The 14,276-nt window shown below is 47.7% G+C and overlaps 1 protein-coding gene across 2 annotated transcripts in view; it reads right to left on the reverse strand.

Annotated features, from left to right (window-relative positions):
- The window catches only part of KIRREL3 (kirre like nephrin family adhesion molecule 3), a 759,605-nt gene that overhangs the window by 78,289 nt on the left and 667,040 nt on the right, over window positions 1–14,276 (reverse strand). For both annotated transcript variants that reach the window (XM_084611890.1, XM_084611891.1), the window contains 2 exons: window positions 4,165–4,313; window positions 2,359–2,486 (listed from right to left, as the gene is read on the reverse strand). In XM_084611890.1, the coding sequence (XP_084468016.1) occupies window positions 2,359–2,486; window positions 4,165–4,313 (277 nt within the window). The remainder of the gene's footprint in view (window positions 1–2,358; window positions 2,487–4,164; window positions 4,314–14,276) is intronic.

A 14,276-nucleotide genomic window follows, 5' to 3' on the forward strand; every position in this document is an offset into this window, starting at 1 on the left:
TACCTGTGGAGGCAGCTCATGCCAATGGCTAATTTCCCACCTATACAACCGAATCTGTCAGGGTGGGCAGGTTGCCAAAGGGGACTGGAGACAATTTTTCTCAGTAGCTGGGCGGGACCTCCCCAGATGGGCCAGAGAGATGCGGTACCTGTTCTGCTCTCCCTGCCGACAGTCAGCTCTTAGAGTTGCCAACTGTGTCCACATATCTATTCAGGGGACATCATCATAGGGCCTAATCACATCAGCCACACTATCAGAGGCTCGTTCACCTGCACATCCACCAATGTGATATATGCCATCATGTGCCAGCAATGCCCCTCTGCCATGTACATTGGTCAAACTGGACAGTCTCTATGTAAAAGAATAAATGGACGCAAATCAGACGTCACGAATTATAACATTCAAAAACCAGTCGGAGAACACTTCAATGTCTCTGGTCACTCCATTACAGACCTAAAAGTGGCAATTCTTCAACAAAAAAACTTGTGGACTCTGCACCTGGGAAAGGTGTCATGGTCCAGCAGCGACCCGAGTTACTGCAAAGGGACATCCCAATCCATCTGCCCTCGTCCTAAAATGGCACTAGCTACTCCCCCACAAGGAGGAAGATTCATAGACTTATAGAAGGGTGGGGACAGGAGAATGGAGGGCAGAGGGGAAATGGGGATTTCCCTGGAGGGACTGAGCAGAGGAATCCTCAGGACCACTTGGAGGACGGTGAGGGAGAACCCATGCTTCACAGGTTGCACCATGCTTTGCCTATGTTTTGCAGTGCATGCATCCCACTCTTCACACTGCTCCAAAGCAGCCAGAGGTGACTCTCAGCATGGTGAGATGTCAGTGGCCAAGGGAGCATTGAAGCAGGGCCAGGAGGAGCAGAAGAGCATTGGAGATAGCTGGGAATTTAGCCAGGTGGGCTAGAGGAATACGTATGTACCCCACATATGCACTCTCATATGGAAAGGGCTGAGAGAGCAGCCAGAAGGTTTGGTGAAGCACAAGAGCAGGCTCAGGAGGTCCAATATTGAGCCAAGTTCAGGGTCTTGATCCTTATCTTCAAGGTGCTCAATGGCCTGGGTCCAGTGTGTATTTCAGATTGTCTGTAGCTCCAGCATGAAGTCTGTGGTCAACAATTCTAATCGCATGTCACAGTGGAACTTTTTACAATAAAGGTAAAACTCGTCTGTGCAGGAGATAGAGCTTTTTGAGGGGTGGTCTGAGACTGGCATGATGTCCCATAGGAACTAAGGACCATCACAAACCTCATTACCCTTCATTGCAAGGGCAAAGTGCACTTCTCTGACCTGCCTTATTCTCACAGGTCCAGAGAGCAGCATGGACATTTATTCAAACAAATACGTAAATAAACCCCTACCAAAATAACAAACCCCATGGCACACACAATCCTCCCCCTGGGGAGGTGATGAGAGAAAGAATGAACCGTACGGTGACAAATGTTAATGCACAGCCGGAGCTCAGATACTCTGGTGATGAGGGCGGTATAAGAACCTATATAGAATAGGATAGCCCCCAATTCACCACCATTTATTATTGTATTATTCAACTAGAACAGTCACTGCTGTAGGGACAGTTGCATCATGGGCATGTTCCTAGAGGGCTGCTTATATCAGTACAGATACAAATGAATCTACACAGGTATTTTGTCGGTAAAACTACATTGGCAGAGGGCTTGTGCCATTTGGGGAACTGGTCAACTTCGCTGGCAAAAGTTGAGGGTTTTGTTGGATGGACTCAAAATTGAGTATGGATGGCACTGGTATATATTTCAGATGTCCTAAGTTGTGGATCTCTGCTCCACAGCTGAGATGGATGTTTGCCTACGACACCTGTTTCACGAAGGGATAATTCCTTACGGAGCCAGAGACAGCAGGGTCTCCTGGACTCTTCAGGGGACCAGGGTGGTTATACAGGAGCCAGAGGACAGTTTGACCCTGTGAACCCTGCACTCTCATTGAGGTCAATGGAAACAACATGCAGGACTGGGCCATAACTAAGCTATTCTAGGTGCTGAGTTCCATAACTCTACCTGATTTTGGTGCTGCTCACCATGGAACTGTGGTTTATCATTTGTTTTACAGTAAGCACCAATCTCCACTGGAGCCCCTGCACTTGGCAAGAGACAGTCCATCCCCCAAAGAGGTTATGTTGGAAATAGACTCTCAGAAGGCATGTGATTTGCCCACGGTCACACACTAGGTCAGTGGCAGAGACTGGCACAGAACCCAATTCTCCCGAATCCCAGTCCAACGACATGTCCATTTGCCTAGCATGGCCCTCCAGGGCTCACCCCTGATTCAGAACATAGTGCAGCAAGACCCGGGTGACTGAGATTCTTACCACGCCTGAGCCCCGCTTCATCCAGACGATGGTCAGTGATGGGTTCCCAGTCCAAGCACAGCTGAACACTGCATCTGACCCCAGGTCAACAAGGAGGGACTGTGGTTCTGTTGCCATCCTGGGACCAACTGTGCATAGGAGACAAGCAGAGAAGGTGACTGTGTGGAGAAACAGAGTCAGATCCACTGACCAGCACTATCCCCAGCCTGATGAATGACAGGCCAAAGGTTCAACCAATCAGAAGCTCCTGGGCCAAAGTGGCTATCAGGATGATGCAGACCCCTGAGCTTCCACCATCTCCCCCCTCCTTGAAGCATGCTCTGTTTTCACAGGAATGTAGGGCTGTAAAGAATCTCAAGAGGTCCCCAGGTCCAGCCCCCTGTGCAGAAACAGGACCAAGTAAACCTAGACTGCCCTGTGCAACCTGTTCTTAAACACCTCCAATGATGGGGATTCCACAACCTTCCCTGGAAGCCTGTTCCAAAGCTTAACTACAGTTATAATTAGAAAGCTTTCCCTTGTTTCTAACCTAAATCTCCCTTGCTGCACATTACACCCCTTACTTCTTTTCCTACCTTCAGCGGACCCGAAGAACAATTGATCCCCGTCCTCTTTATAGCAGCCCTTCCCAGACTTGAAGACTTATCAAGTCCCGCCCTCAGTCATCTTTTCTTCTGACGAAACGTGCCCTGTTTTTTAACCTTTCCTCCTAGGTCAGGTTTTCAAAACCTTTGATGAGTTTTCTTGCTCTCCTCTGGACTCTCCCCAGTTTATCCACATTTTACTGAAAAGCGTGGGGCCCAGAGCTGGACCCAGTACTCCAGCTGAGGCCTCGCCAGTGCCAAGCAGAGGACGACAATTACCTCCCGTGTCTTACACACGACACTCCTGCTAATACACCCTACTAGCCTTTTTTGCAACCGTACCACAGCTTCCCTGCTATTCACCAGGCCAATAACCCTGTCAAAGAGTGAAGTTAGGTTAGTTTGGCAGGATTTGATCTTGACTGGCTATTCCTTATAAACCCCTGAAGGTGATGACAAATGGATGCTCACTAGTTTTTCTTAGGCTACATCTACATGAGAGACCTTAAGCGGCATAGCTTTACTGATGCAGCTGCGCTGCTGCCAGATCTCTCGTGTAGCTGCTCCGTGCCAACGGGAGAAAGCTCTCCCGTCATCATGATTAAACCATCCCCACAGAGATGCTCTCCCACTGACATAGCACCGTGCACACTACCGCTTATGCCAGCGAAACCTATGTTGCTCAGGGGTGTGTTTTTTTCACACCCCCCGACCAACGTAAGTTTTGTCAACATGAGAGGTAGTGCAGGCATGGCCTAAGTAGATTTCCAGGTACCAAAGTTAAGCTGATTGGGCTAAAATTCTCTGAGCATGATCGATAAATACATCTCTCTGACAAGCCAGGAGAGCCAGGACTAGAAACCTGATTCTACAGCCCCAGGAAAGAGGCCTCTGCCTGTACCCCATGGAACAGAACCCCACTGGGTCCATTAATTTAGAGGTAAGAAAATAATCTGCACGGTCAACAATTCAGTGCAGTGTTAATAAAACCCTTAATAGCTAAATCACCAGGAAGCCCCGTTTTCTCTGACTCCAGGCTGCGATTGCCAAGGCCGTCTAGCAGATTGGGATTTCCGTTTCCCATTATTTTTAGGCAACTTTGAAAGTCCCAGAACTGATTGCAAAATTAACCTATGCGGAGGTGCACTTTGGAGCCGATTTTAAGCTGTTCCTTTGGGGCTGGTCTGTGTTCCTGAGGATGCAGAAGCAGAGAAGAACTTACAGTAGACATCCACCGTCCTGCTGATGTTGGTACTGCCCAAAGCATTGGTCACCTCACAGGATACTGGCTCAAAGAAGAAGGTGTGGTCCACAATGGTCTCATAGGAGTCGCCCGATGCTTCCTTTATAACTTGACCTTTTTTTGCCCATCTGTAGAATAAAAAAATAGCAAGGTTGTCTTATTCTGGCAGATCTCATAGAGAGACAAGGTGGGTGAGGTGAGATCTTTTATTGGACCAACTTCTGTTGAGGAGAGAGAGAGACAAGCATTGGAACTGCACGGAACTCGTCTTCAGGTCTCCTGAGTTCTGTGTACCTAGTAAGCTTGTCTCTTTCACCAACAGAAGCTGGTCCAATAAAAGATTTTACCTCACCCACCTTGTCTCTCATACTAGAGACCAACATGGCTACAACAACACTGCAAACGCTCATAAAGAAAGTATCAATTCCTCTACCCCCAGTCATGGCTTCTGATAAATAAGAAGAGCTGACCTTTATAGGACATTTTTCATGTCACAAGATCCCAAAAGCTGGTACAACAGCATGCTTCTCTCAGCACTTAAATGCAACTGTCCCAAAGACTACAGCAGCTGTTGCATTATGTAACAATTTAGGAGAGGAAGGTGTGAAGAATTTGGTATCCAGTTTAAATGGCTGGAGGGATTTTAGGTAGCAGAATAGGCCATGCTTTCTGTGGTGAAAACCAGAGGAACGACACCAGGGATGGAACTGGGATTCTAATTTCCTGAGTCAGGATATCAGGGTTAACACACATAAAGGTCCACAGAATCTTAAATGCTCACAAGTGGTCAGGACATTGGTTGTATTTAGACTTGAAGGATTCAATCTTTTATCAGTAAATGTTGGTGAACATATCGTTCACCGCACGCACACAGATCGACAGAGAAATATTTCCATCGATAATACTCGAAATGTACAGACAAGCAAAGAAAGAAACATGCTGCATGATAACCTATTTGAGTTGGATTTAAGGATATTTATTTTGCATGTTTTCATGTAACGTTGCCAGTTGTGTTTTAATGGTCTTAGAACTTTAACTTTTTGAATCTCAACGTCTACTGTCGTTAAATAATTAGCCTGACCCCTCTATCGTCTGACTTCTCACAATTCTCCTCAGCTATGAACATTTAAAATGGACAGAAATGAATAAAGATGCTTAAAGTTAAACACTGACATTATCCATCAAAATGATAAACAATGTAAATGGAATTCTGCCAAGCCTGATTGTATTTTACATCTGGGAGGGGGCACCCCTGAGACCCCATTGTCCCCTAGCACCAGGCTGGGGTATTGAATCTAGACTGACAGAGAGGGGTAAGAGATCCCAACTCACATCCTGGGATTTCCTTGGAAGTGTCGCATGCAGTTACTGCTCTGGATAAACCCGTATAACATGTGAAAGCCAATAGCAATGACAGACACAATCTGCATCTGACTATCCAAAGGGCTGCTCATTCAGGGCCTAGGCCAAAACCCACTGAAGTGAGTGGAAAGACTCCGACTGACTGCAACGGCCTTGGGATCGCTCTGCTATTGACAAAGCCAGGCTGGATTTGGGTGCCATACAGATAATACAGGTGGGGCCCAAGAGGACACGCACTAGGCCTTATTGTTTAACCGCCTGGCTACCGTTAAGCCTTCGCGCTCCAGCCACGCCGCTGAGTACCACAGCCCCTACGTTTCCGCTAATGACAACGGGCTGCCAACAGGTGCAATGGAAAACCCGGCAGCAATGGATACGATTGATGGAGAATCCCTCCTCCCAAGCACAGAACAGTCCGAGTCCAACAAAGGTGTTCAGGAGTTCGCATCCTCAGCTGAGTCTGTGTCTGTGACCAGGCCTGCAGGCTGCGGCAGGGGACAACAGCCCTGGCCGCTGCTTGTTCTCATAGCAATTCCAGCAGGCAGGAGTGGCCAGCCCACACCTCCCTCCCCTCTCTGGGTTCACGGGGCTCCCCTGCATTTTCAGCTATGGAGCTGAGGGCCTGTCTGCAGTAGGGGTTTTTGCACCAACATGGTTACAACCCCCCACAACATAAATATGTTGCACTGGTGCAAAGCAGGACTTGCACTGCTGTGATTTTCCCTAAAAATCAGCGCTGTGCACCGAGTCCTAAGGTGGACATGTCTAAGCAGGATGTAGACTGGTGTGTCGGGAGAAAAATCCAGATCAGTGGCTAGTGACTGAAGACCTTAGCTGTTGGTTGCTTGCTGCTTGGCTCTCACTATTGCAATACAGAATGCCCTTTTGCAGAAGAACATCCTGTGTTTGGACATGATCATACTCAGCATGTAAGGCACCCTAAGGGCTCAGTAGTGCAGATGTTAAAACATCAGCTTTGCTTTGGGGACCTGGGCTGAAGGCCTGATGAGGTCATGACTGAGATCATGAATTTGAGGATTTCATCCTAGTCCTTAACAAGACATTTTTCTGTATCACAAAACTGCAACACAAGTGATCACCTCTGTTTAAAGGGACTGACTATAACAAGGAGGCTGCAGATCAGGCCTGAGGGGGTGCAGGACAGGAATAGCAGGGGAGATCCAGGCCAGGATTGAGATATCTTGGCAGATCTGGGGGACAGGGAGGAAACTTGTTCAGAGCTGCACCTGCTTCCAGGAAGAGCCATTAGTCTCTAGCTTTCATCAGCACCACACTGACCCTTCATTCCTTGCCAAAAGGAATGCATCCCGGTCTATCGTCTGCTGTCCCATACTCACTGTGCAGCTCACTCATTACTGCCTGCCACAGGCGCTGATTTAAACCATTCGCGAGTTGCTCTGCGTCCCAGTAAACATCTCAGCGCTCCTTTATTGGGGCAGACTCCTCCGGGGAAGGTTTGCAGTGAGAAACACCTTTCACTTGGATGCAAACAGCTTCAAATTTGCAAACACTGAAGAGTCAGCGGTGGAGGAAGCTGCAAACCAATCTCTGGGGGATTGGACCATCTGTACCACGGGCTCCTGCAAAGTCAGCCTGTAAGGTTCATGCCTCTGTTAACTGAATCCAGGCTGCGTTAGCTGAACCTTTCTGTCTCCAACGTTAATTTAAGATAGCAAAGGTTTTCAAGGCACCCAGCACTATGGCATAGATGCACCTATTAGATTTGTTAGAAAAGTGTGTGTGTGTGCAGCAGGATGTGTGCTTTTGGCATACTGTAATGCACAAACCATCAGAACCACAGGTGAACTGAGTTTGGTGGTCTCAGTTTTGTAATCTCTAGTAAATATTTGCCCATAGGGCATTACCGCAGCAGAGTTGGCAGTCTGCAGGCATGAGATGCACCAGCATGTTTCAGAGTAGGACTGGGGGGCACTGGAAGAGATTTGTGCCAGAGCTGGAGCAGCAGAGGCTGGTATGCAGGTCAGGAATGCGGTGCATTGGCAGAGCTGGACTGGAATAGGGAGGGACGTGGCACATCAGGAACACGGTGCATTAGCAGAGCTCGGGGAGTTGGGGGGATGTTTGTGCAATGCCTGCCAATCAATGCAATCAGTCTTTCACTATCAAAAACACTAACTCCCCAGCTCACCCCTCCCTTTTTTTTGATTAAAGGGAACTTTATCCCTTTAAGGCAGCTGAAATAACATTACACTGAAAAGCCAAGCTGGCATTTGCTACACTGCAACGTGCAAATTGTCTTTGCGGACAAGCTGTCAACTCAGCACTTGAATTAAGCTGCTGTTTGCCAAACAATGAGCAACTGTGACCTAACAGGGCACCATCTGGCAACCTGCCACTCTGGGGCTGTTGGGAGAGTGAGTGGAGGAAGGGGGCGGGGGAGCCTATCAGGGTGTCTGAAACTCCAGCTGCTCTTCAGTGGCAGGGAAAGTAGTAAACACCTCAAAACAAAAAGTTAAATCAAAGGCAGTGACAATCCTCTGATGAGTCTCAATTCTCATTATCTCTGGGGGACGCACATCTCATCCACTCAGACAGGGTAGGGAGGATCAGGTCCTGCTGCCCCCTGGATGAAGTAAAGATGCCTTCTCCCTGTGTCCCAACCCAGGTGCCGGTAAATAGCAGTACCATGACCAGCCCCACCCTCCTCGAACAGCTGAGTGCGATCACGTGAAGTTCTGCAACAGCTTCTGTACTAGGAGCCCGTGCTTGGGGCAGGGCAGTTGATCTTCCCTCTCAAGTCCTCTCCCCTTCCACCTCTCTGCTGTCCCCCCCGCCACTCCATTAGAGTCCTTCTCTTGTGGGTTGTTGTCTTTGCCTCCTCTCTTTCTTTCTGTCCTCCCAGCCAGGCTGGCCAAAGCTTGTCCCTTCTTCCTCACTGGCATTTCTAGCATCTGCAGCTCCCTGTCCCCACAGCTCAGACCCAGACAGCGACATTATAACAACAGCAACAATGGATCATACAGCAAGTCGAGGGCAGACGTAGAACCGGACTCTGGTCTGAGCACTAGGAGCATCCCTGATATTCCAGACCACATCGCTGTCATGGCCAGGCAGCTCAGACAGACAGCCGCACCCTCCCACCGCGGTGCTCTCTGGGAGCTGCAATGGAGTGCCCGCAGTTCCAGTGGAAGTCAGTGGGAGCCGCAGGGTCTCAGCACCTTGGACAGCCCAGCCTGAGTGGGAATGAAACAAGAACCTGAGAAGAATTTCTGAGTGTTACAGCCCTGGAGGAGCTCCCCTCCAGGACGCTCACCAGGCTGCTGAACTGGACTCAAGTGTTGGGTCCCAAGTGGTCTTGGCTTGCGGGGGCTGCGCACGGTTTAGGCCCTGTCTGTGGGCCTCCAGGTGCAGACCCTTTGTCTGATACCCCTCCTGGCAGTGGAGGCCCCCTAGTGCTGACTCCCCAGCTGCTCTGGCATGCTCCAGAGTTCCAATGAAGCTGGGGACCCTCTGGTTTGCTGTTTCCCTCTTTGGGGGCTTTGTAACAGTGTAAGAGAGTAACACACACTCTGCGAAGGAATTTTGAAACACACACACTTTACACACAGAGAAAGCACAAGAGAGATACAGCTCTCTGGAAAAATAAACACCTGCATGTGAGACTGCCTCAGTTTCCTCCCTCCTCCTGAAAGCCCTGTGGAGCTTAGTGTCTTCCAGAGTCCTGGCCTCTTGTGCACACCCCTCTCCTCTTTCCCAGTCTTGTTTTCTGGTTCTGCTCAAGCACACACAGATGCCCTCTTGCTTATAAGCAGAGTTTTGGTCATGAGTCCCAGTGGCAGACCTCATCCCCCAGCCATGCTGCAGTCATTTGCACAACCTGCTTAGTTTGTGGGGAAGGGGTGGAGCCAAAAAGAGACATTACCAGTTAATATCCTTCCAGGGAGTCCCCACTGTCCTGAAGAGGCAAGATTCTTCAACTGTTAATGTCTGTCCCATCCAGGGCCACACATCCTGGGGCCTGACCCTGTCCCCTTAACACAAGATGTATGATGCAAGGAGGCAGTGGAAGACAACCACAAGATCATGAATGTACAGAATTAATACAATCCAGGTAGAATTCACAAGTTCATATGGACGGATCCCGGAGCGTCACATTGGGATTGGGTGTATCTTGCACTGGCAGCCCGCTCAGCAGAGAGGGGGTCATGTGGCCTTCACTCCTGTGGGGGCTTTTACTGGGTGGGGACGGGAGATGTTTTGGCAGAATTGCTGTAGGAGTGTCCACGGACCACCTGTGCATGGTTAAGTGAACCTCACTGAACCAGGATGGATGACCTAGGAGGTTTCACACACCATCTGATGACATAAGAATTTTGAAAGAGTTATTAGCAGTACAAATGTGAGCCTATTTGTATGCACTTGCTTGCTCTCCTACCTCATTTATCTTCGTGCCTCTAACAGATGCTGACTGGCCACTTGAGTTTCTCTGCCCTGCTGGGTTAGGGGTTTTTCAAATCAACTTCCCCCCTCCCTCCTTCACTAATTAATCAAGTGACTTTGCTTTTATTTCTGCGGCTGTGTTTAGGGTGTTAATGAGCAAAGCCCCTCATCTCTTTAGGATGAAATCAGCTCCTCGCTAGATAAGGAAGAAGAATACCAGCCTTTCACCGTACTAGAGACTCACCATCTTCCTCAACATCCCAACATGCTGGAGAATCATTAATTAATTAACACAAGTCACTATTATCTTCAATGCTCTACCACGGGGGAAACTGCAGCTGGAGAAGACAAGTGGCTTACCAAAGGTCATACAGCAAGTCACTGCCAGCACTGGGAATAGAGCCCACAAGGCCTGACTCTCATTCCCCTGTGCTAACCATTATACTACACCCCCACTTGATACCAGCTAGGGGTTCAGAGGAGTCACAGATCAGGCCTCCCTGCCTCCCACCTCTCCAGATGTTGCCCACCTCTCTCTTGTCAAAGCTCCTGGAGCACCCCATCCATTCTTGTTGCCTTGACTCCCTTTCCCTTCTCCTGGATTCTCTGCAACCACAACTTCTGCTTTGTCCACTCCACTGAGCCTGCCCTTACCAAGGTCACTAAAGTCATCCCCAAGGGTCTCTTTTCCCTTCTCATCCTCCTTGGCCTCTACAACATGTTCAGAACAGCCAGTTACTCCATCCTTCCTGAGTCTCTCCCCCTGGGTGTCTCCATCTCTATGCTGGACTGCCTCTCCAGTGGCTCCTCAGGGGCTGCTGTTCCATGTCCCATTGGACACAGCTCAAGGTCCACCTAACAGCTCAGGGTCCCAGAAAGAGATGCCACACGTCCCAGACTGGTTTTCTTATTAGCCAAAGTTCCTCCACCCCCTACTGATCTGTGTGTGGGGACCCTTACCCATGCAGAGCCTCAGGGAGGTCAGTGTGGCTGAGGAATCGAATCTTTCTATCAGTTTTATACTGCTGCCCACCACTGTAGTGTCTGAGCACCTTTCATGTAAAATCAATAGCAACAGTCCCTAGTGGGCTGCCTATCTGGATTGGCTTGCGGGACTGAGGGGTTAGTCACCACCCATGCCCCAGCTCTCACTGGCTCACATTCTTTTCCTTCCCCCAAAAGACGTACAACCGTAAGGCTATTGTCTCTTTAAGTGCCCTCCTCCTTGGCATAAATGTTCTTGGACTCCTCTGAGGCTGGCCTTTGTCGGCATGTCCTCCCCAACTCTGTTACACCATATCTGTGCATACATTTCACGTTGCTTACTCGTTTTCTGGTGTGGTCCTGAAGCTACACGAGAGCTTATTCTGAGAGAGCATTTCTGACCCAGACATAAACAGGAGACATTGGAATTCTCACAAGCATGGTGGTTCTTGAGGCCAAGCAAGTCCAGACAAATTCAGATAAGAATCTGATCTATAGGACACTTGCCTGAACAAAAGTGAGGTTTTTCCAACTCTGATCTGCTCCCACATTCATTTTGGGCTCCTCATGTCACCAATACTGCTCTATTCCTTGTAACTCTTCTGCAAGCTTAGCAGTGTCCCTTGCAGAGCTGTCAGAATAACTCTTCAGTTGTCTGCTGGATGCTCTCTCTTTCTTGCTATAATTACTGGTTCATCATTGTCCATAAAGGAGAACATCTGCTGGCACTCCCACTGCAGCTGTCTCCTGAGGGCTTTTCTCCCTCCAGCGACTGCTCCAGGAGAGGCTGGTATATATTTGTGATGTCCTCTGATTGTAATTCACCAAGGCTTTGTGTAGCTCTCTGTGTTCAGTTGACGTAAGTTCTCATTTCCCCCGCATTTATCCTGTTGTTCAAAAACCACAAATCCTCACCACAGCAGAAATCACCCACATCCACACACACAGAATACCAGTGTTGGCAAACTGGAAATATTTTGTAGTTTTGCCTTAAATATTTCTGTTCTATTCAGGTACCTTTAGTGCCCTCATCATGACACCATCTCACAACCATTAATGGATTTTTAACCAGATGAAATTCAATGCTGATAAATGCAAAGTAATGCCCATTGGAAAACATCCCAACTATACATATAAAATGATTGGGTCTAAATTAGCTGTTACCACTCAAGAAATAGATCTTGAATAGATCATACAATAGATCATTAGATCAACAGATCAAAATAGATCATTGTGGATAGTTCTCTGAAAACATCCACTCAATGTGCGGTGGCAGCCAAAAAAGCAAACAGAATGTTGGGAATCATTAGGAAAGGGATAGATAATAAGACAGAAAATATCATGTTGCCTCTATATAAATCCATGGTATGCCCACATCTTGAATACTGCGTACAGATGTGGTCGCCCCATCTAAAAAAAAAGAAAAAGATATATTGGAATTAGAAAAAGTAGAGAAAAGGGCAAAAAATGATTAGGGGTATGGAACGGCTTCCATATGAGGAGAGATGAATAAGACTGGGACTTTTCAGTTTGGAAAAGAGACAACCAAAGGGGGATATGATAAAGGTCTATAAAATTAAGACTGGTGTGGAGAATGTAAATAAGGAAGTGTTATTTACTCCTTCTCATAACTCAAGAACCAGGGGTCACCAAATGAAATGAATAGGCAGCAGGTTTAAAACAAACAAAAGGAAGTATTTCTTCACACAACGTACAGTCAACCTGTGGAATTCTTTGCCAGAGGATGTTGTGAAGGCCAAGACTATAACTGCGTTCAAAAAAGAACTAGAGAAGTTCCTTGAGAATAGGTCCATCAATGGTTATTAGCGTGGATGGGAAGGGATGCAAAACCACGGTCTGAAGTATCCCCTAGTCTTTGTTTGCCAGAAGCTGGGAATGGGCAACAGGAGATTGATCACTCGATTACCTGTTCTGTTCATTCTCTCTGAAGCATCTGGTGTTGGCCACTGTCAGAAGACAGGATACCAAGCTAGATGGACCATTGGTCTGACCCAGTATGGCTGTTCTTATGTTCTGTGACCTCTGTGAGGTAGTGAAATATTATCTTGATTTAATAGGTGCAGACTGAGGCCTCACTTCCATACTTGCCAATGAACAGCAACAGAAACACAGGACGAGAGACATATCTAATAGAAACTGCAGAGATTGGCAGAAAATGATAGGTCAAGATGGAATTTGTCCAGGACACCAGAGTTCATACCCCATCTCCTGGGAAAAATAAAATGGGTCGCTAGTGCACACAAGTAGTCTTGATCTTGGTTTGGAAAAAGCAGGAAAAACCACAAGAAACTGCCCCTCCAATAACCCATGCTATCCTGCTAGGGCCCCCAAACACCCACTACTGAATCACCAATCTGTTACTTTATACTGGCTTCCCTCATCCAGCTACTGGAGCCTGTCTGTCCCTGCTAAGCTTGGCTGTCTAACTGGCTCACAGCACAAATGGGTTCAGCAGGAGGCTATGTACACGGTTATTTTACATTTTTGTGAATAATGGCTTATTTATATCTAGTTATATCTACAAGACAGAGCCAAAACCCCAATCCTGAGAACTCAAGAGACACAAAGACTGTGAGCAATCTATTTCCATTATGAAAAGCAAGAAGCTGGGGTGTGATATGATGCAGGTCCTCTCTGTTGAGTGATTCCCCAGGGGTCGTATGGCTGACCGTCTGGACTAGACTCTGGATAGTGCTACAGCAGGGCAGAAATTGTTACAAAAACATGTCCACCATTCCATTCAAGATGGGAAACTTCAGCAGGGTATTCAAGAAGCCCTATCTCCTAGCCCCATCTTGTGGTGGGGTTTCATGTGGGTGGTAAGGGCCAGAATGCACTGATGGAGGGGAGAGAGATTGCATGAGTCTGATCCACACATTAAACTAGAGAGACAAAAGTGCCTCTGAAGAGCACAGAGCCCTGTTGCTACTGCACATGGAATATTACTGAGTTTCAGAAGGATGTAGAAAAGTGAGCTGCAGAAATGACACACAGATTAGAGGATAAATCATATGAGGAGAGACTAAGGGGAGGTAAATTTATATAGTCTAGAAAAGACCCTGGGCAACATGATCACAATCTATAAATACCTTCAACGTAACACTAGAAATGAAAGGAGGGAATGGTCTATAATCTCAGAAGATGGTAGGATGAGGAGTATTGGCCTGAAGCCAAGGGAGGAAATAATGAGGCTTGCTAGATATTAGGCAAAAGTTCTTAATCGCAAGAGCAATTGTGACAGTGGAATAGACTCCCCAGGGAGACGGCTGAGGTACCATCACTGCAGATGCTCACTAGCAGGT

Source organism: Lepidochelys olivacea, assembly GCF_965140295.1.
Source record: "Lepidochelys olivacea isolate rLepOli2 genome assembly, chromosome: 22".
In the NCBI taxonomy this organism is placed as follows: domain Eukaryota; kingdom Metazoa; phylum Chordata; order Testudines; family Cheloniidae; genus Lepidochelys; species Lepidochelys olivacea.